The sequence below is a fragment of the Lepidothrix coronata genome, unplaced genomic scaffold, assembly GCF_001604755.1.
Source record: "Lepidothrix coronata isolate B3197 unplaced genomic scaffold, Lepidothrix_coronata-1.0 Scaffold5, whole genome shotgun sequence".
NCBI classification, from domain to species: domain Eukaryota; kingdom Metazoa; phylum Chordata; class Aves; order Passeriformes; family Pipridae; genus Lepidothrix; species Lepidothrix coronata.
In genome coordinates, this window is record NW_016690185.1 from 5,591,284 (window position 1) to 5,614,827 (window position 23,544).

At 39.5% G+C, this 23,544-nt stretch overlaps 1 protein-coding gene across 1 annotated transcript in view; it reads left to right on the top strand.

Moving 5' to 3' along the window:
* The window catches only part of SLC35F1 (solute carrier family 35 member F1), a 243,320-nt gene that overhangs the window by 129,540 nt on the left and 90,236 nt on the right, over positions 1 to 23,544 (top strand). The window contains exon 2 of the mRNA XM_017830526.1: positions 12,084 to 12,259. Coding sequence (XP_017686015.1) covers positions 12,084 to 12,259 — 176 coding nt within the window. The remainder of the gene's footprint in view (positions 1 to 12,083; positions 12,260 to 23,544) is intronic.

Genomic DNA, 23,544 nt, shown 5'->3' on the forward strand with positions numbered 1-23,544 from the left:
GTCTTCAAAGATAGAGAGCAGTTTGAGATCATGCAGGCTGATTGAAGGAAGTGATTGTCCTGTTTTACTCTATACTGGTGCAGCCTCACCTCAAGTACTTTGTGCAAGGTTTTAAAGCTATTAGAGAGCATCCAAAGGAGAGCCATGAAGATGGTGATTGGCTTAGAGGGGAAGCCATACAAGGAGCAGCTGAGGTCACTTGGTTTGTTCAGCCTGGAGGAGACTGGAGACCTCATAGCAGTCTACAACTTCCTCATAAGGGGAAAAGGAGGGGCAGGCACTGATCTCTTCACTCTGGTGACAGGACCCAAAGGAATGGCATGAGACTGTGTCGGGGAAGTTTAGGTTGGATATCCTAAGAACAAGGTTCTTCACCCAGGGCATGGTTGGGCGCTGGAACAGGCTCCCCAGGGAAGTGGTCATGGCACCAAGCCTGACAGAGTTCAAGAAGCATTTGGACAATGCTCTCAGGCACATGGTGTGATTCTTGGTGTTGTCCAGTGCAGGGCCTGGAGTTGGACTCAGTAATCCATGTGAGTCCCTTTCAACTCAGGATATTCTATGAATCTCTCTGATTGGTGTGCATGAGGGTGAACCAGTATGGATGCCACCAGTGACATGTTACATGCAGAACAACCAGGGGGATAATATAGGAGTGCCATTTCCCAGTGTCGTGCATGGGGAGGTTGGCACACCTGAAGGATATTGGGAAGAACAGAGCTATGTCTACTCCATATCCACCATGGTCAGGAGAGTAGCATGGTGCTGATTAACTTCCCAGCATACACTGGGAAAGCCTCATGAGGCTGATCTCATTTACTGCAACTGGAACGTCAATTTTGATCCTTGTTCTCCTGGTTCAGATGTGCATTTTGGCATACCATGTATATGGGAAGAAGATGGCATATCAGCTGCACACACTGAGGAGACCCTCAGTGGCCTGGTTACATCCCACTCCCTTTGCATGACTCCACAGTTCAGTGCTGGCAAGGCAAAACTGTTCTCACTAAGTGTATTAGGGAGGGTTCGGACCATACTGAATCTTGAAACCATGACACTGTTGAAAGCTCAACAAAACCCAGTATTTACTACCAAGAGGTGGCCAACAAAACAAACAAACCCAAAAGGGAGGAAGGAGGTGAGAAATAAGCACCCAGCATGACCTCCCCAGTTACCCAGCTGTTGCCCATAAAGTTATCTTACCGACCTAGCGTGCCTATAATTACCCATAGCAGAAGCTGCATCCTTGGGGAGTCAGTAAGTTCACGAACTAGCAGGTGTCCCCGCCAAAGGCAACATTGTCCTTGAGGTAAAGCTAGCTCCCCTCCAAGAAAGCACTATCTACTTTTATACAATTAATTGAGTGACCTCAACCTCCCAGGAGTGGCCATCACTGCCCAGCCAGAGGCCCTCAGTCCCACTCCCTATTATGCAAGTGCATCCCTTCAGTGCATGCATGAGAATTTTGGGATTCCCCGTACACATGCACAGTATGCTTCGGGGATCTTCCCTAACTGAGTCGGGGTTGTGACTTCCTCCCCTCTTCTTTGATTTCTCCTTCAAATGTCCTTGGCAGACGATGAACCAATCACAGAACACCAATCAATATAGTTTATACAAGAAGCTCTCTCTCCAAGGACGAAGCTACCGTTTTATCAGTGAACTTGGCAGGGAAAGAACAAAACTTTTACAGTTGTCTGGGCCAAACACAGACCAAAAGTATCAGCATAAATTCAACGTGATACACTAAGGAAATCTGGTTTACATGGTTGAATTTTCTTTTCTGTTTTTGCATATCTGAAATTTAGATGCTAATACTGTGAAGAAATTGCACCAAAGCAACTTAGAACGCAGGGAGCGTAGGCACATCAATGCCCTGTCGAATGTCACTCCATTTATCTCCTCCAAGAGGACCTTACGGCTCCCCTTTTTTCACAGGTTTCATTTTACTTTAAGTGATTCATCATTCTCATTCTTTAGATCATCAGTGACTTCAGTCGTACATTTGGCACCACAGCAGGATCTTGTAGGCCAGGAGTTTCTGTCCTGACTCTCTAAAAATCTGCCACTGACAACTTTCCAGATCACTTACAATTTATTTTTTTATTTGTTTCAAACACCTTGCAACTCTAAGCTCCAAGAAAACAGCACAAATGAGATCAGTGCCCTTACGTTTCTTCAGCTGAGCCTGTTCCATCATTGTGTGTCAGATCTGTAGTAAATTTACAGTGTTGACAAAGGTAGTCATGCTGTTTCACCGAATTGAAAGGAAGAGAGGAAGGGAGAGATTTATCTTGGAGCCTAAGGGTAGAGCAGTAGACTAGAACAATCACACTCAAACCTAAAAATGAAGAATTTTGTGTTGGACTTTTCATTTAGCAAGATGTGAATTCTCGCCAGTTGTAATTTCCATTCAAAATATCTTTTTTCTTTTTGAATTACAGGGAATCAAAATTTAAATGAAGATGCAGAAGTTTGGATCTCCTGTGTAGTTTTGTCTGAGTAATGGTTGTCACTGCTGTGTAGTGAGCAAACAGCAAAAGCAAGGAGAGGAAGTACCTGCACTCCACATCCATTTGAGGCTGGCTTTGCAGTGCCCCATTTCACCAAGTACTTCCTTTCCTGCTGATCTTTCTGTATCTTAGAAGTAGAAAGGCAGAGAGGACCTGTGAAAGCAGCTCTGCATTATCACTGAGTCAGTTTTGGGCAGCCAGCTTGAAATGCCTTAGAGGGACCCTGTTTTCAGAAAGGACTGGTAGCAGACACAGAAAAAACTCAACAACACATTTCAAGTCCTCTAAGTAGGGCCCCCACAATTGATCCAGCTGGGACAGGAAGGGTGTAGTCTACTGAAACCCCTTATTACTGTAGCTCTGGGGTGGTTACTGACCCAAACCAGGAATTCACTCTCCAGCTGTGCCTCCACAATTTTTCTGGAGCTGGAGCACAAACTTCTCTTCCAGAAGGTGGCACCCAGCTCTGTAAAGCAGCCAAACCCTAAATTTTTTGCCTCTAAGTGGCTTCAGTAGTCTTGTTCTGAGGACTTGCACTCACATATTCTACCTCTTGTGGTGTATTAACCACTAGATCAGTGGTAGATCTCATGGGGATGTTTTCTGCTTCTCCATAAGGAAGTTCTGCCACTATGAAACTCAGTATACAGGCTTCACAAGCAAGAAGAGAATAGAGGAAGACACTCACTCAAAGGAGGAAAATTCTGGCCTCCGTGCATTAAAGAATTGTTGGGGGAAAAAAAGCATAAAATTTTAATGTCTTTGCATTTGTGATAATATCCATGAGCGAGCACTTTGAGCATTACTCCTGCTGGAGGGGCTGCAGAATGAGGTGGCAGCAATACAATCCACACATGGGAACAGCAAAAGAAGGTCAGAGGCTTGAAGAGTTGAAGTTAGAATGAGCCACAGGCTCATCTCTCCTTTGAAGTAGCTGGAGATCTGGAAAAGTGTGCAGTGGCTTAGTGCTGTCCTCGGTGAAATGCTAATGTGGGTATCCTTTGTCTTTCTGTACCAGGAGTGCAATTAAGGGGCCAATGTGCAGGGGCCAATTTAAGGATATTTTTCTTAAGGTTTCTTCTACATGCTTTAAGCATGTAGATGATAGAGTTGGAACTGAGTGTAAAGAAGATTCAAACTTATGGGAATTGCATATGCCTACTTGGGGAGAAAATCTGGCCCGCTGAAGCAGACATTTTTCAATTCTTCTGTGTTTCAATTTTATTGAAAAGTTCATTGATAATTACCAGAAAAGTTGGGTGAAAAAAAGTAATTGTTGTGTTCTGAAGCTTTAAATACAGTTATTTTTATCCAAGCAAAAGATTTTGCAGAATCCAGGCATATAAGTATGTTTTTTAAACTAAACTTTTACATTAGATAGTAAATGCTCTCCAGAATGAATAATCATTGTTATTTAATATCAGCATTTTGCAGATATTAAAAAAAAAAAGAAAAAATCTACCTCTTGTAATAATTTAATTAGTAGTTTTAGTTCTCCAAAAGTCAGCCATGATCTTCATAGATGCACTTTTGCACTTTAAATATTCCTACCTGTCATTTTTTTAACTTCTAATTTTACAAGTAAACTGTAATTAGCTCAGTTGCACAATTTTGGGTGTGCAGCCAATACTCAAAAATACATACACTTAGAGTTATGTATTTTATGGTGACAGAAATTCAGGAATAATTTTTGCCACTTTCAGGAGCATCAGAAAAAAATCTGAACTTCAAGCCCATACTTCTGTGTTTTTGACTACACTGAATTAAGTTACAGTAGCATCTATCACTTGAGGAATCTTGAGTCATTTAAACTTGTTTTCCATCAGAGTGTTCAATCAAGATTGGCTTATCAGTGGCAGGGGTATAGCAGAAGCTGTAACGCTTTTCATCTCCTTCTTTATCAACTGTCTCTCAATAGCTGTAAGAGTCCATAAACCCCCATCAGTTTAAACTGTATTAGCACTGTACAGTAATGGCAAGAGAGCAATAAGAAGTGATGTTGTATTTCTTTGGGCACTAGTGAGCTATTTTTCTTGATGCTGGGAATCATCCAGGTCTATTAATGTAGGCTTTCAGCTCCTCTGAGAAAACTAGGAGCTAATGATGATCTTAACTGAACTGAAACTTTTAAAACTGTTTCTCATATTATCTAAAAATATTCATCACTGTATTTGTAATGTCCTGAGCCTCAGGCATAAAAACCACTGCAAGTGAGATGAGCTAATGAAATTTGACAGTGAGTTTCTTATCTCCAAGAGAGAGAGAGAGAGCCATCAGTCCTTCCACGTTCTTGTTTCTTTCAACAGCCGAAAGCTCAGACTGGTGCATTTAGAACACAGTAAGGACAAATAACTATCTCAAAACACATACCATCTATTTGTGTACTTTATTCTTAAATCATAAAATTAATGTTGATCAGCAGCATAATGACTTCCTGGATTTTATAGGCTAAAATGTAATATTTTCAGTAGCTATCATAGTAGTAGTCATACAGCATTCTAGCTTGAGAAATTACAGCTCACTCTTCATCCATAACTGAGTCTCTTATTATATTTCTAAGACTGGAAATCTCACTTTTGGATTAATTTCTGGAAAATTATGGAAGAAGTTACTTGTTTAAAAACACCATGTTCCTTCAATGAGTGTTTTTGACTAGTTTTGTAAGCTCTCGTATGGAAAGTTAATTCTGTCATTTATTATTCTGATCTAGAGCAAATCTTTATATCTAGGAGTCTTAATTTCTCTAATCATACTTCGGTAGACAGTGAAATTTATAAAGATTTGTGTGCTGCAGCTGGCTTCAGTCAGCTTATTTGGCCAAAATAACCTGAAATACAATTCTTTTATCACATGGTCATCTATAATTATACTTCTGATTCCATCAGAAAGATTGTAATATTTTCAGTCTATCCAGTGCTCCATAGGCGAGGAAGTTGCCAAGAACTGTATATGGAGAAACCTTCATTCTTTAAAAGGAAAAGCCTGTGGGGTCCAAGTCCTGTGATTTTTAGCTGAAAAAGAACTAGGAGATTGCTGATTGGAAGGCGGGTAACTGTTTCAAAACTTAGGAATGTTTTTAGGATAATTTTTTTTTTTTATCTTGGTTACCTCACTGGTTAGATCCTGAGTCAGCCACAGCTTTGAGGCAGATGTACCTACACCTTGATTTTCAGTGATCTCCTCAAAAGGCTCTTAAAATTCAAACCCAGTTGTATTTGAATAGAAATTAGAACTGCAGCATTTTAAATAGAAAAAACCTCAAAGCAACTAGGAAAGCCAAAAAGCGAAGGATAAGAAACATAGGTAGATCTCCCCATGCCCAGGGTGTCCTTCCAGGCAAGTTATTGACTGCTGGGGATTCTCCAGCTCTCGGGAAGTGCCAACTGTGCATCCAGGTCTGGCTGTCCCCTCCCTGCCCCTCAGGGCTGTCCCTTGGATGCTGCAGTGAGCTGCTGCAGTAGGGTGCTGGGCTCCACTGAGGAAAGAAGCTGTGAAGCTTGATCTGGAGCCGCAGTGCAAGAGTCACTGGAGAGGTGGCAAGAGAGGGTGGTGGGAGCAAGAAGGCACAGAGCTCCCCTCCTACCCTCAGCTTAAGGCATAACAACTTTTAACCACAGTAAGAAGGAATTAATTTAGTACTTTTGGCCCAAAATGAAGGGCTCAGAACCCTGGTTTATTTAAATTTAAAAAAAAGTCTCTTATTTAGCTTGGTTGAGACACAGAGCAGAAAGCAGATGAGGAACTTGTGGGTGGTGTTTTACTTCTCTACTGGCTTTTCTTCAAAAATTAGGCCTTGGGCTTCAAGGCCTGGGGCTTTTCAGACCAGCCTGAAAATTGGAGATTCACCAAGTCCACAGTCATGTCCTCTCCTTAAGGGATTAAATTGTTCACACTTGGAAAATAAAGAGCTAACCCTCTAAAGATGCTGCAGAGAATCTGAATTTTTTCGAGCATCAGTTGGAGCTTGAGGTACTCTGCAACTCTGTAGAACCATGCAAGAACTTTGCAACCATGTAGAAAATCCACCCTTTGTGCTGAGGTCCGGTACAAAGCCTATACATAATTTAAATTTCAAAATCATGACTCCGTAGGAATTAAGTGATGGATAGGCTTGGTGTTGCGTGGGTTTCACGCTCTGCTTTGTAGGCTAATATTGGTGGTGTTTGTATTTTAATGTGGTGTAGGCTTTAGCTGGAATTCAGGCTTTTCTATTTCACTATTCAGCAATGGCTTGATGTCTATATTCTGAAAATATTTTAGGTTGGCTTGCTTTTCCTTGCTAGAAATATTAAACAAGTCTTTTGGTTATACCTACAAATCCATTGTATTTTCTTGAGACATCATCTAGAATGATTGCAGAGAATATAGACTATGGGAGTAATTGACTAATAGAATAAATGTGTCACATGAACTAATAGTATTATTATCAGTATATATGTGGGGGGACTTGGTTGCTATTAGTGCCATGAACATTTTGTTATAGAATATCGGGACTGCATCTGTAAAGTGCTCTAAAGCAGTGTGTAGCAGCTTTGATGCATTAACTGAAGAGATTTGCTGCAATCCTTACCTTATTGAGACAGGCAGAGAGGAGGGAAGGGTTATGTGTGCTGAGTTGTAGAATTTCTACCCTCTGTTAACAGGCATGTAAGAATAGAGGGAAAATGAGAAAAGATAAGTTTCCATGCAAAATGCAATCAATTTCAGAGCAATGCAGTACTAATAGAAACTTCACATGCTTAAGACCTATTAGAAAATATGCAGCTTTAGCTTTCAATGAGAGCTCAGTTGATTCCGGAACGAATCTTGTTATTCTTTCACAAGCTATCTATGTTAGTGTTAAATGCAAATGGCAAAGTATGGAAGTAATGTCTGTGTCCTCATTAAGCAGCTATTCAAAGGGGGGCAGGGTTGGTGTGTGAACTTAGAACTTGGTTACAGTAAAAACAGTAACAGTCCATGGTGTTTTGTGGGTTTGACATGTGTGCTGTTCTTGCTTTTTCTGTGGTAATATGTGTCAACATTTGTATCAGGTAAATAGAAATCTTAAGATTCCTCATCCACCTTTAAGCATTTAAATACATTTGACTGTATTCTTAGAGCGGTATACCTTCATCTCACTTTGAATCAATGTGAGGTTTTTAAGACCTTGTTTTATTTTTCCTCATGCTTTTATAGAAACTCTAAAATGCACTCAAGTGAAGAAGCTTGGCAAAATCACAAGGCTGTGACAGACATCATCAACTTTGCTATGGCATAGCAGTAATGAGTCTCTAAATGAAGTGTATCTGTTTTTTCTTTTTTTAGATACACGCTTGAAACATTTGGAGCGATAACTTTGTATGGCAATCATTACCATCACAGAGAAAGCATGGTCCTGCCTGCAGGCCTGTTCTGAGAGTGCTATAAAGCAGCCTTTACAGATGTGTTCCTCTAGTGAAATCTCGGCTGCTGGAGCCTATGGCATGCTGAAGGATTAACACACCTCATGCTAGAGATTAAAAGTAGTGGCAGCCTCTTTTCTTTACCATCTGAGGTACTCTGTAACTGATGCAGTGGGGACTTACCAGTGGAAAGATACCCAATAAAGTACAAATTGAGGAGGGAAAGCAATTAGATTAAACAGACATGGAAAGTGCTTTGAAACAGGATTTAGTGTCAGAATTAAACAGGCCTGAATGTTTTAATCACTTGGCCACCCTCTGCACATCACTGAGTCTCCAGCATAGAGCAGCTGTGATTGTGTGGGTCCTTATGAATGTTGCACTGCATTGATTTTGTGTTGTGAATAGTGTTTTTATGTTCTGGGGAGGACATGGAAATGAACTAGTAATCAAAGCTAAATGTTTTAACTTCATGAAAAATAAGTGTGAGAAAACCTGCAGGTTGCTCTTTAGTACATTTTATTATGCCACTGTGTATATGCTAGGAACCAAGCACTAGCTTCAGAGTTCTTTGATATGAGAATGCCTGCCTTCAGAACTTTGGTGTTGTCATGGCTGATAAAGAAGGAGAAATTCAAGTGACAGAAATTTCCATATGCCTGGAGGAACAAGTAAAAATGATACACAGCAGCTACCAGCCCAGGCATTTAAAGAGAATTAAATGTCTCCCAATGTGAAGATGAAGCTTTATTGTCTGGCTCCACTTCTAAAGAGAAGGTAAAGAAGTATTTTTAAATTTCTGTTAGGATATAATGAAAAACCCACTTAGCAATGTGACACTTGGAGGTTTAGGAGTAATTTTGACCTGTTTTTTGCTTCAAAATCCCATCTGGTGCTAGGTTAATGGTTGATCTTTTCCAACCTAAATGATTCTGTGATTCTATGCATCCATGAGATCAAAGTTTAGATACAAGCTGAAGATTTCCCCCTGTTTTAACTTGGTTTCAGAAGGTGCTGTTGATCTCAGTGAGGGAAAATTGGATTTTTTTAAGAATTGCTTTACTTGGATTTAAATGGAGTACAAGTAGAAAAATAGAATAGGACTCAGCTAAAGAGAAATTAGATCCTGAAAGGCAGAAACCCTCACTTTTATAAAATTTTTTGTAGTGAGACTCTTTTTTAGTGTTCTCTTTGAAGGCCCTCAAACTATACATCTTTTCTTCAAGACATGAATGAATCTTGCTTCCTCAGTGAATGAATGTGCTCCTGAAGCCAGCATGATAGACCAAAGCCTTAAGGGAGAAATCATCCTTTGTGCTAGACTCTGAGTGGTGGTGGGGTATGAAAAGCAACAGAGAAAATGTTGCAGATAGGAGCCATGTTGTATATTTCAACGGAATTGTGATTTTTAGGGAGGATACTAATGAGTGCCAGAGATGACAGCTGTGAGTTAGTTTCTCTTTACTCTGTCTAAAGGAAATAGTAGGTTTTCCACAGCCATTGAAATCTTCTTTTCAATGTTTACTTGCTGCTGCTTCTTAAAAAAAGAATGGGTATGTTATTGTTATTATTCTTATCCAGGTATTAAAGGCTTGGGAGCTAAGACTCTTGTATTATTAGATCATAATTTCTGGGAGAAAATGAGATGCAGATAGTGTTATCAGGCATTTTTTATACAATTCAAGCATCTTACATTGGTTATTAGCTTTATCCAAGCATTGTATCATTCAGTGTTGCTACTGACATTTCACTAATTAAAACAAGTAGTTTAAGATTTGTTTCTACTTTTCTGTTCAGAGGGAGATGAGTTGTTCTCTTCCATTCATCCAAGGCAAAAAGAGCATTTTATTGATCTTGTGCTTTGCTTTCTCATGTTTATTTTTCATTTCACCTGTTTTCTGTGGTAATGGTTAGTGTGTCGCAACCTACAGTGGTGAGAGAAGGGGAGCATACCAAATCTTCTGTGCCACTGCTTATCATTCATATCTGTAATGGACGTATCTCTAGGTATGGCAGGAGAGTTTAATGCGGGCATGAACAGTCTTAGGAAAAGTTACACCTTATAAATTGGATCATCTTTGCTTCAGGTGTGAGCATTTCATGGGCAGCTGAATTAGTTCTGCTAAAACATAACATATGCTACTCTGTGCACTGATGAAAATAGAATAAAAGAAGATTCATACCTTTCTTTGTCACATCACCTGTAAAATGTTTAAGTTCTGACTGGAAGAGGATTGATTTCAGAATGAGTACTTTTACATAATTAAAAATACCAAATGTGTGCAAAAATCAGAGACAAGCAATATGTATGTACTTCATATCATTTATGTAGTCAGTGTTTTGAAAGATGGTGCCATTGACAGTACTACTTGCACTTGGTCTCCCACAGAGTAGTTTTCTGCATTTTTTACGTTCTGTTGTTGTCCAAAAGACAATTTTTTACCGAAAGGCTCTTTCAAGTTACAGAGATTATGCTGATCTGACCTTTACTTACAAAGCAGGTAGTGGCAGGATGTAGGATCAATAGTGTACGCAGCATTTGCATCATAGTCTCAGGTGTAATCTCCATCGAGTGTGTTTGTTTCCCATGGTTTTGTTTCAGAGTAGAATGAGTAATGTGAAAGTGGAGGTAGCAGTTGTAAAGTCTTACTTGCTACTTACCCAGCAGTCTCCCACCAAAACACGGGGTTTAGCACAATAAAGTTTGTTCTCTTATTCTGTGTCAGGCTGTTTGTCAGCGAGGTATGTTAGCCAAATATAACTACCCAGCCTCCTCTGCTTTCCAGTGTCTGTTTGGTTGAATCACGCCATGAATGACACCATGACACATTTGTGGGAGGATTGTTTGTGAGAAAAAGGGAAACAAATTTGACACTTGAGTTTACCAAGTTGTGGGAGCACAGATGCTTATTACTGCCAAATATGCAGAGCCGAGGTCAGGGGAATGTGTCAGAGAAAGCAAAGCAGCCTTGAAGCAATTTTTTTAAAACCGTCTGGCAGAGAACACGCATGAAATACTGTTATAGCTGAGCAGTATGCTGCTCTCCTTCCTCTATTCCCTTAGGATTGCCTAGTCCCTTTCCTCATTCCAGGCTCAAATGAGACATTGCAGAGTGTGCTCCTCTCCCATCTTCCCCTCTCCTTCATGGGTTCCCTTAGGGACCTCAGCCCCTCTTTACTGAGGACTAGTGACAGCGACAGCAGCAGTGGGAAGATGTCCCTTTTGGATGTCCTTGCATTCTTTTTACTTGCTTCTCTACTGAGCCGACACTTCCACATTTCATGCTTCTGCATGGGAAGGTGTAGATGTGGAGCAGGTCTGATCAGCCTGAGTGTACAGACATATGGGGAACCTGGGAAAACTCTTAAGGGTAATTTCAAAAATCCTGTGTTGTATAGGGTGCAGGACATCCTGTGACAAAAATTGGAAAAGAAGAATTGTTTGGACTCAGTTGGTCTGTGTGGTTAGATAATAAATTCTACAAAGAAGAGTAAAAGAGATCTGTGGGGAAAGAGAATGCAGAATAGGAGAATGGAGGATACTGGAGACTGAAAATAAGAAAAACAGATTAAAGCAGGAAGCCAAAACAGAAAATACTTTTCTAAGAACCAGGGGACAGGAAGGGGAAAGTTCCCACCAAACAGAATAGTTTGAGCAGTGAGAAAGATGAAAGAAAATAAAAATACATTTGCATAGTAGATGAATAGTTTATACAATGAAATGTAAATTCATGTGAACGGTGAAACTTGATCCATTCTCTTATTTTTCTCTGTGGCAGCTAAGTCCTGGAAGATCTGTGTTTCCTGCTGTGTCTGAATGATACTCCTGGGTCTTTCTTTTAAGGAAGATGCTCAAAGGAAGCAGTGCTGTATTTTGGTTGATTTAAACAATCATTTATCCTTCGTGAAATGAGAAATGCAAAATTAATGGCAGGGATGTACCATCTGCTGTGGTTTAACGTGTGAATAAAAGCTCATGTGTTGGGACAATGTGTAAGCCCTTGGTAAGCGTGGAAATAAAGGAAATGTTATGTTGGCTATACCCAGCAGATCCTCTCGTTGACTGAAGCATCGTGTTTCTCCCCATGTCCTAGCAATGTTGAACATGATTTCTTGAGGACAATGAGTATTTCCTCCTTGGTGAGGAGGCTGAGTGTTTTATGTCTATTTTTCTCATTCCTTTCAGGGATCTCTTGCTGTCTGTGGCACTTGGCCAGGTACTCTCCCTCCTTATCTGTGGCATTGGTCTCACGAGCAAGTATTTGTCAGAAGATTTCCATGCCAACACACCTGTTTTTCAGAGCTTCCTCAATTATATCCTTCTATTCTTGGTCTACACAACAACACTAGCCGTCAGACAAGGTAAGTGTCTCTCTGAAATTGTTTTGTCGAAAACAGCAAGGATAAAGACTTTTGCAGAACAACAACAAGCAATATGATTTAGACACAAACCCCATTAATATTTGTTACATATTTACATTACCTAGTAACACGTATTGGATGAACTGAAAAAAAACCCAACAAATCTTCATTAGCGAAGAATGACTCGGTAGATGGCAAGGATCAGGGTGCTACCTAAAAGCTAAAAGAAACATCAGTACTTTTGAATTCCTAATTGTTCTTATGGGAATGCTCCTCTTACACCACAACCATATGCTTGGGGTTCATTTTGGATTTGACAGTACACCTTGCTGGGAAATATTGGTATGCTTTACATCTTACACACACTAAGGAGAGCTTAGTAAAGATGCAATCAAAGAGCTTGCTAGTTCAAGTTGCCAATCACCGCAATTCAGTAGTTCACTATTAGAGAGAAATAGCAGTCAATTTTTAGCTATTGAGAAGTAGGAGATGAAGGGAGGGAATTCAGGATGATATCTCTCTGGGGTGCTGTGTGGGCAGAGCAGCTCTACAGTCTTGCCACTGCTTTGCCACAGAGCCTGTGTAACCAATCTGACCTCTAAAATGAGAAATGCATTATAGTGTGCTTTGGTACTGCTATCTAATGATCCTCTGTATGAAAGTCTATATATAATATGGGGGGGTTGTACCTTGCCTGCTCATCCCTTCGATCTTTGAGATTCGATATGTAGATGAGGTGTAGGAGGTGAATACATTTAAGTACATTTCTCGCCCACTCTTTTTTTTTCTTTTGTAATCATTTTATTTATTCACCTTCACAGAACACATGGATTAGAAGCAAAATAAAAGAACAAAAATGTCATGTGTTCTCCTGACATAAAGAGGGAAGGGGTCTATGGAAGAAAAGAACTACAAAGTGTATTAGGCTGTGGTAGCTTTATCAGCATACTGAAAAGTTCACGTTTTCTTACAGGAACAATTATTTTTGGATCGTTCTTTTATGTTACATCTTTTGATGCTTTGAGAACAATCCTGAAACTTAAGTTCTTCACTCATAGTACAGTCTTGTGATACAATGCTATAAAGGGTTCCAAAGCAGGAAAGACTTAATATCCATGCAAAAAATAAACAGTCAAAAATATACTGCTGTACTCCAGCACGAAGCATTTAAACATGTTACAACTTAAGTTTTATAAACATTGCTCTCCATTGACATTTTTCAGAGGCAATGAAGTCCAATCTGCAGAGGAAATCTTGGCTCTTATATAAGGAGAGATTGCTCAGGCAGTGTTTCACTGTCTTGGTATTTCGGTTTGTGTAGGGGGAAACATCACCACATACTTTGCTCTGCAAAGGGTTTAAAACGTGTTATTAGTAGCATCTTTATGGAGATCTGTGTTTAAAAATAATTCTTCTGAGTGTAGGATTGCCTAGATGTTCATAAGTTCTGTCCCAGAAATGTCCTTCCTGGGACTGATTTAGATACTGTGGAAGGCAAGTCCGTATGACTTTTAAATAGATTTTACTTTTTTTGAAAATTCTGGCTTGTGAGAGGGTTTATTCATATCCATACTGCATTCTGCTGGGCATTACAGAATAATGTTTGATACCTGGTATATATTGACATTTAAAAAATGTTATCAAGCGCTCTGCTTTACACATATAAAATATGTATTAAAATGGTACTTTATAAATAATTTTCTGACTGTTGAAAAATATAGTGGTGGGCTAAAGAGAGTTTGTCAGAGCTATCTGTTGTGCCGATAACACAGGTTTTGGAACTAAATGGAGAAGTGTTAGGGATATGTGGAAAATATTTTCTGGACAAGTGAGAAGGGTTGGAGAAGATGTTTGAACAGGCCTGTGGTTGAATACAGACCATATGAGCAACCAGAGTACATGCAGAGTGTACCAATGGAATAGTGTGGATATGCAACTGTCAAAAAAACCCCCGAAACCCAAAAAAGACCGTTCAGTCCAAAAAAAATCCAAAACAAAATTGGCTACAGAAGTCATGAAAGCAGTGATGCAGGCACTCAGCATAACATTCCTGCTGGATGGTACAGTACTACACAGTCAACTTATTTACTTGGCATTTAATATTGCCAAGTGATTGAGCCTGACATTGTCTTTTTGCTTGTGTATTTATTCAAATTCATTGTCTGTGTTTGTTCCACTAAGACAGTTTTTCTAGCAGCTCTAATCATTTGTCCATTAACAGATGGATATCACACTGGTATTAATTTTATATGGAATGATTCTGTTCTGAGTGCTGAGAACATCCAAAGGCTTTTTTTTTCAAAAGGGATTCTTCTACTCCATATACAAGATTGAAGATTTTTAACTGTCCTCTTTCTCCTTCAGAAACCAAACCATCATAAGTTCGTTGGTAGTAAAAAAACAACTGCATCCCTTTGTCTTTTTCTTTGCTTGCTTTCTTAACCTCTGGAGTTTTTGCTGAATGTACTGTTTAAGGAGGTGTCACTCGAGATAGGCAAAAAAACCCTTAGTTCACTGTAGGACTGAAAGCTGTAATTTCCTGAGACATAAAGAATTCATATTTCTTTAGAGACTTCTTCCAAATTTTGATTTACTGTGGATGCCCTTTGACTTAACTGTCCCTTGATGTTCATATCACCCCATATATATTCCCTGAGTGATAATGAAAAGGTAGAATTTGCACTGGTCTGTGAAAATCATCATTAGCAGATGATTAAAGCCTCCTGATTCCTGAGCTTTTTGGACTAAAGCCTTCTGCAATGAATGCTCAACTTCTAGTAGCTAAAGTTAGCCCATGGGAACCAGCAGCTTGCACTACATTTTTGCTTTTCAGGTTGAGACTTTTATTTCCAAAATAATTTTAGCACAGCGCTTTAAATGGATGCAAAGGTTAGGACTACCACCTTGCAATGCATCCACGTAGCATCAGATAGTGTAGGAGATGCTCAGCCCTGCAGGTGTCAGAATTTCTTGAGTATTTTAAGCTTCATTCCATGTCAAGAAAAGGAAAAAAAAAGGAAGAGCTTGTGCTGTAGCTCTTGATGAGGAAGCAGTTTGAAGGTAGACTCTGTAGTTTTAAGCAGTGAATTCCGTGTAAGTAGGGCTTTTCATCATTATTGCAATTTTGCTCTCATGACCAGAAATAAAAAGTGACAAAAGCGTTGAAGGAGATCTGTTCTTGTGAAATTTTCATGTGAGTCTTAAAACATGGATACTATGTTTTAGTACCATGGATACTATGGATTTCTATCAATTGAACTTCAAAGTTCAACCATGTATCTGGAATTTCAAAATCTTTCTCTTTTATCCCAGATATTTTAATGCTTTTTTAAAATTTATTTTGTTTTTTAATTTTTTTTTCTGTTATATGTAATTTTAGGTTGAACTTATGATTGCCCTAAAGAGGTTTGTGTGAAGGTTCTTCACAGTTCGGTTTGCACAGAATCAGCCATACAAAGGTGCCAGCAGCCACATACCTACAAAGAGGTATCCACTAGAGCACCCAGTCCAACGCTCATTAATGCACCAGTGCTGAGATCTGAATATTATTCTTTAGGAGTTTTCTTTGCATGAGAATGATGCTGTAAAATTAATGTCACTAATGGAACATTATAAGGCAATGGATGTTGTTATGTTTTATCTGGCTGATATGCCAAACATTTAATAGGTAATGAGGACCTCCTCAGTTCCTTCTGTTGAGGTCTCTTCTCGTGCCTATTGTTTTCACAGCCAAAACTTGTATTTGTCTGTGGTAACACCTCTCAGCTGAGAAGAAGGTTTTAACACATATCGTCTCACCTCAGTCTCCTTGTTAGCAGAGGATTCTGCTGAGCAAAATCTTATCAGGATACTTCCGTATACTCCTTTGGACTAGGTGTTATTATTAGTCGAGGAAAAGAAAAGCCTTGGCTATCAGTCATAAAAGCCTCCTATCTATGAAATGGAGCTGTGGGACATAGAGCTGGTGGAGATTTTTTTTTAGCACCTTAAAAAGCATTAAGTGAGAAATTTTCCATAGTAATCCAGAAGGTATTAATTGCTAACAGTCAACATAGGTGCAATCATCAGCAGCTTACCATCAAAAATAAGTTACTTCTAAAAGCCACGTCATATATGCTACAAATGAAAACAACACATCTACTAGACAACATTTTAAAAAGAAAAAATATGAAACAGATTTTTTTTTTTTTTATTTTCTGGAAAACAAGAAATGAGGGAGCCATGGAGATGTCTTCTGCACAGAAGGAAACCATAAAGTCTTAAGGACAGGATTCTATGCAAGTAGGGCTCCACATTGCAAGCTGTTTCTTTAATTTTAGTACAACAAGTTACTGAGTATTTTCATCCCATCATAAGTGAGAGATGGCAATCATTTGCTAGTTCAGAAATGTTTTTATGAATCTCTGTGTCTGGATGAACTCTGTTTCTAGGCCAAGTGATGAGGTTAGAGCATATGTCAATGGAAATATGGTTTTCCCTAGAGTAACTGTAATGTCTTAGATTTGACATATGATCAAATGTGATCTGTGCCCCTGAGTCAGCTAGAGTCCTGTGAGACTATTATGATTGCAGACCTGTTACTGACATATCATATTTATGCATTTCTATCTCAGATTGGTTTATGACAGTAGTATCTCAACCATTTGTAGAAGATGTCGATACAGGGCTTTGCAAAAGTGGGTAAAGCCTTCAAGCCTGCGCAATGGATTTTTTAGGTGAGATGCAGTATGTGCTGAACTGAACCCACCCTTTAATCCTAAGGTTCATCTGCCAGGGCTGAGCAAGCTTGGACAGTGACAGCGAGGTCCTCAGAACGTAGGTTTGATTAGAGTGACCTTCTCTTAGATGGATGGCTTTACAGGGCTGAACAAGCTCCATCTGCCCGAGTTTGGAGTTGTCCTTCTCTTCTGTTCTTCGTTCACAAAGCTCAGCCATGATGATGATCTCAGCCATATGTTAATTCTTGATTTATCTGCTGTTGAAGTGTGTATCTCCATTTAGATACATGGCACCCCTCCACAATGTCCTTCCTACTTCACCAAAATTGACCAAAACCAACTATTTGAAGGATAGTAGAGCACTATATAGGACTTGCTTTGTTTTACTGCAGTGCTTGTCAGCTATTTATTGAATGATAGAAAGGGTAGATGCCTCTTTTTACTCAATTTCATTCTAGTAGTGAAGTTATATTAACTCAAAGATAGTATTGTGCACTTAACTTAGGCAAACATAACAGAATTTCTTTTGTATTAACACCTTTTTTGTCAATTGCCCATAAGAATATGCCTGGGAAAGACAACAAGTACATGATTTAAGCTGATCAAACTATATTAGACATCATGTACTTTGGACAATATGTGTCGTACCATTGAGATGAAATGTCTTCTGGAAAGGCATTGATCCCATGAAAATTTTCAATGAGGAGCCTTCAGAAATAAGCCTTCAGAAGTCTTCTCTTCACTGAACATGACAGGGAGTTATTTTGATTAGAGAAGATCCGTTTCAACATTGTTCAATTTCCTGAATATACTCATGCCACTGCTATAGAACAAAGAGCTTAGTTATGCCTCCAGTGTTGAACTAAATATTCAACAAACAGCAGCCAAGTAGCTTTATCTGCCTGTGATAGAAGTGATAGTAGTCCTATCTGCCTGTGATAGAAGTGGTCCTTGGTCCCTCAAGGAAACCACCCAGCCCAAACACTGGCCTGCAAACCATGGCAGACATTGCAAGAAGCTGTGTCGTTTCCCTTGAAGCACAGGGAAAGGCACATCGAACTGGCCCACCTCTGCCTTTTGACAAAGGTATGTAGAGATAGGACAAGGAAGAATGGCTTTAAACTGAGAGTAAGTTTAGGTTATATATTAGGAAGAAATTCTTTACTGTGAGTGATGAGGCACTGGAACACATTGCCCAGAGAAGCTGTGGATGCCCCATCCCTGGGAATGTTCAAGGCCAGACTGGGTGGGGCTTTGAGCAACTTGATCTAGTGGAAGGTGTCCCTGCCCATGGAAGGTGGGTTGGAACTGGATGATCTTCAAGGTTCCTTCTGACCCAAACTATTCTGTGATTCTATGATTGTCATGCTTCTCCCAGTGCAAGGGGCCACACTAACCCTGGGTTGTAAAAATGAAACACAGCAGCAAGCATGGCTTGGGACCAGTGAAAAATAATGACCTTCAGGTCTTTGGTATTCTCATAGCAGCGCTGCAGAATCTCCCTGCTGTGTTACACATTGCTGTCTGCAGTGCACTTTCTCCTAATTACTCTGGGCTTCTAATTAGGGATGGCAAACTGTGTAGGATATGTTTATTATGAAAATGGTCAGCCAAACAGTCCTTTCTTCTGGGCTTTGAAGAGCCCTTTTCATATTCATAGGGAATTTTGTACTCTAGGAGAAATGAAACTAGAATGCTGGCTATTTTCAGGCACTTGAAATTGCAGGGATCTTTTTTGTAATGTGCAATTTTCAGTTTTGGATAGCATGCTCACAGGAGCAAGAATTATGTTATGTTATGTATTTGGAATTTGCCAATCACATCATGGACACCACAGCAAGCTAGATAGAAAAAAACAGTATGACTAGAGCCAGACTGTTCAGTTCCATTTACATAATAATTGTGTTCGTGTTTGAATTTTCTTTCTACTTTCAATTGAATTTTAAAAATTTCCTTTTATAAAATGCTGAATGTTGCTGCTCTCTCTACTGAATGAACCTTTTACTCTGTAGGTGATAACAATTCAGTGAGGTATAAAACTTTTCAGGTATGTATAGTTTTCATACAGGACCTTGAGATCCTATTCTTTACACTAGTTGCCCTAAACCACAGAATTTCCTTTCCCAGTTCTGTGAATTCTTCTTGCATTCTTAGCCATAATACAGAAATAGGTACAATTTCAACACAGTATGATTATTCCACATAGTTGGTAGAAAGACAGGGTAAAAAAAAAAAATAGACCATGTTGGTGATACAAAGATAGGGTTAAAACCAGTAGAACTTGACCTCTCGGTCTTTTGTTTTGATTTGTTTTGCTATTCCTAGCAGAGAGGTTGGGTGGTATTTTTTAATACTCAGGGTTTTTCACTGTCAGCTGTCCTTGTTGCACTGAACAGGAGACAGATGCTTTCTGCTTTGGCCTGTTGCTCCTTTCTACCCACGCAAAGGACCAGGCATCTCAGAGAATCTCAGGGTTTAGTCAATTTTTATTTTCATCCAGTGTGTTTTGCTTTGCCAGCTGTATAACAAGGTACAAATAAGCACATACAGAGAGGAATCCTGGCCCCAAACACAGGAAAAATATGCTGGCAGTTAGAGGCTCGAAAAACCCTTCAGCTCTTTCTCTCTTTTTCAGTTGTTATTTCTCTCAATGAGGTGCTCCTCATTGTTGGGTTAGGCACTTGCTGTCTGAACCCACAGCATGCATCCTGTGTTACAAAATATCTGTCCTTCTTTTAATCCTGGCCAAAGCTGCACAGTCCATCCTCTTGCATCATATCATTAGAATAAATCATGACATCCCACAGCACATACAAGCTGAAAGTTGGAAAGCACTGTTCTAAAGGAATGCAGGTGGCAGCAGTTAAGCATGAGCACTGTATGTCATAGTTTAATGATGCAAACACTAATACAATCATGATAACCCCAAAGCAATAAAGGCCAGGCCTAATCAGGCGTCCATGCTGTAGTATTCTCCGCAGTAGTATTTCTTGATCCCTGAAGCAAATCATTCAGTCTGGAGACTTGTTTTACTAGGTTGCTTTCAAAATAGCTTTGATGCTCAAAGAAGTATCCTTTGTGCCATCGGAGACAAATGATGCAAGAGGGCGTTGAGTGAAAGGATAGGAGCACCTCATTTTTCCTGTGCCTGCTGATGCAGACAAGAGCACAGAAACAAAAGGGCATTCTCTTACCATCCTCTTGACCTAAATGAGGAAATGGGAGGTCTCCACTCAGAGACTAAATTTGCTCTAAGGTTGCATGTGAACTAGGAGTACCTCTCTTTGTAGAAAAGTCCCTGGGAGATTCAAATTGGGCAGTTCAGGTCACTCTCACTTCAGGAAGCTCAGACTCAGTCATCTTTCTGGCTGCCAAGTTTATACCCTCAACCCATACCTTCTAGACACAGCATTCAAAATTGCACCATGGTTCAAAGATTGGTGCATATTTTATGAGAGCAAACCTTACAGGCACTAAGTGCAGTGAGCATGAAAGGGATGCTGAGCTTTAGGCTGGCCAGCGTCGTGGGTGATGAACCATGTTTGCATCAAGATGCTGTATCACTGCTGTGAGGCAATGTCTATACTGAATATACTACTTGAGAAAAAGCCAGTTTTACCCTGGAGGTAAATGTACATTCATTTTAGGAATATTTAGCCAGCTGTGGTCATTCCATGCCAGTAAGTCCATAAATAGGAACCACAGATGTAATAATATGGGAAATGATATAGTTACTCAGCTCACAGCTGCAACATCACAGGTAGCTAGTGGAATTTAGTAGAATCAAAAAAACCTCACAATGTGGTGTTTTATACTGTTATGCTTTTCTTGGTGATGCCAGCACCTAAATCTGAGACTTGATGCAAATCTGTAACATATATTTACAAACATTTATGTTTGGATCAGGATTTAGATTTTGTGGCTGAGCCTGGAAAGTTGTCTCCTTACTCACTTTTCCAGGAGCCCTGCCAGCCCTTCAAACACAGTGCTAATCTGAACACAAATCTGTGAGTTCCTGTTTCAGAAGATAAGCCTCATCACTGGAAGGCTGAGTGGGCAGGCTCAAGGAAGCCCTGAGGAAGTGCAGTTTGAACCACTTGTACATCTTGGCTGCTTGATTTTTGTCCCCATCTCTGCAGCTACCATTACATATATTTGTACATAGATTCAGATAGGGGCACAAATGTTGTAAGTAAAAGAACTGAGGCTTTTGAGCATGTGGAAAGCAAGATATTGTAGTGTATGGTCCTGGAAGTACTCAGATACCATGGCAGTGAGCACATACCGAGCTTTGAAATTTAGTCCACAGTATCAGAGTATTGCATGGGGAAGAATGTTGCTCTCAGTAATTTTGTTTGAGGGTAGAGAAGCTCCCTATCTAGCCCAGATTGCCGCACAGTATGTAAAATAATAAATTGCCTCTTAAGGATGTGAGCTGAATCACAAACATTTTATTTTTGTACAATTAAGGGATAACTGTCCTTTGTAATGTTAGTATATGGGTCTGACACTTTTTAATACATAAACATCTCAAGTACTGTTTGCAAAACCAACCATCCCTTCCCACTTCAATGAGGAAAGTTAATGGTTCTGATAAAATACCCTTGATCCTACAGCTGTAAGCAGAATGCAGGGGTTGTTTCTGCCGCTTCATGCAGTATCAGTATTTCCATGTGATTTACTGAATATTTAAACATTCATCAGTTCAAACAGCTAGCCAGGGTAGCAAGATCCACATTCAGCACACGTAGCTTCAGTGTTCGTACAGGAGATTTGAAGTGTGGTTACAAGATGATAACTGTATTGCCTGAAGGAGATAAGTCCCACTGCCAGAATGGTGCTTTTTATGTAATTAGTGTAAAAATTCAGAGGAATAGAGTTTATCCTTGATAAACTCTATTTAGCCTTTCTCATTAAAAACAATGATAATGAAAGAACAAAGTGGTCCCTGCAGTGAATTGGATTGACTTCCTAAGTTTTCATTAAGTCAAAGACTCAGTATCATCCTATTTTGCAGAGCCCAGTTGTAATCTGTACACAAGACTTCCAGCAAAGTCCCTATGAAGACCATCCCTTCTGAAGGTTTGAAAGTACTACCTTTTCTAAAATAAAGGACTATGAGACAACATGAATCAAGGGAATAAAAAGTTATGCTAGTAGCATAAAGCTCTATTTTCAACTTATTCTTCTGGCTGACACTTAGTCCTAACACAAGTGGTGATTTTCTCTTCTTTCATGTCCATTATTACCAGAGTAATCCTTATAATTACTGTTACAACTAAACACATCTTTCAGGCAAAAATATACAAATATCCTATAAGTTTATCTACCATTTTGTAAGCCTATTTTTTTCATTTATATTTGGCTGAGCTGTTAGCTATTGGCATATGGTTAGTTTGAGCTCCTGTTGCATTTCTTGATGATAGTGCTATAATAATAGCAGCTTTACTGAGAGAATGTTTATAAATGTAGCACTCAGTATGCAAGTTGCAGTTGTGCTGTGTGCTCTCCCTTCTGCTCATAAGCTGCCAAGCACAGGTGGGAGCACCAAGTCACTTCTGGAAGATGCTTGGAGTGCAGCGACCTGGGGACTCACTTGTTAGCTTAGGTGTCCCTTTGGCTGCAACATTTATTCACAAACATTGAGGATGCTTTAGACCCAAGTCACTGCAGAATAGAGCAACTCAAGGACATTAGCAACCAGCTCTGTGAGAACCTCCCCCTACATTATTTCTCTTGATTTAACATTAAAGAGAAAAGGTGAAGGATAATATATGCCGTCTAGCAGCCTCCTCCATTTCTTGCAAATGTTTCCCTGATGAGAGGAGGAATCTTTGAGGGGAAGGTGGGAGTTCTTTGCTGACAGCAATAGTGAGCGCTCCAAATACACAGGGGAAGGAGAGACCATGTGCATATCTCAAAGGAGCTCTTATTCTTTAGTTTTCAGTTATATGACAGTGACAGTCAATTCACAGGGATATTTTTGTAACTGTTACAGAAATATAACAAATAAGGTTCCAAAGGAAAATTATGCATCTGTGCCTTTTCTGAGTTAAATATTCATGAACTTGCTTCTGTGCAGCTACTAGAATGTTTACATAATACCATTTGTCCATGCTTCTCTGATTATCTGTCTGCGATCTAATACTTGGTTTTGTTTTGGTTGATTATAAGGGAGGTTTTAATACCCCAGAGTAGGGGTGGACTGTCACTGTTTTAATAAAGTGGATGTGCACTTATTTGCACCATTGATGATATAAGTGAAGGAGGTGCATGTTCATGACCATAAAGTATGATATATGCTGTTTGTTTTCCTTGCTATTTGAAATCTTTGGTTTGAACATGCCTTTGAGTGGCCTATTAAGATTTCAGCTGCTTGGTGTAGAAAAAGAACAATTAGTGTGTTATTTCTTATGTTTGGAATGTAAGAGGTTTGTTTCCTTTTTAAGAGGAAAATTTAAAAGGACCTGAGGTGGTTTGCATTCGTGGAGTTTTATTGTGCACACACATCTAACTATATACATGCATACATATTAAAAACTGCCACCTATGTATTATCAGTAGAAT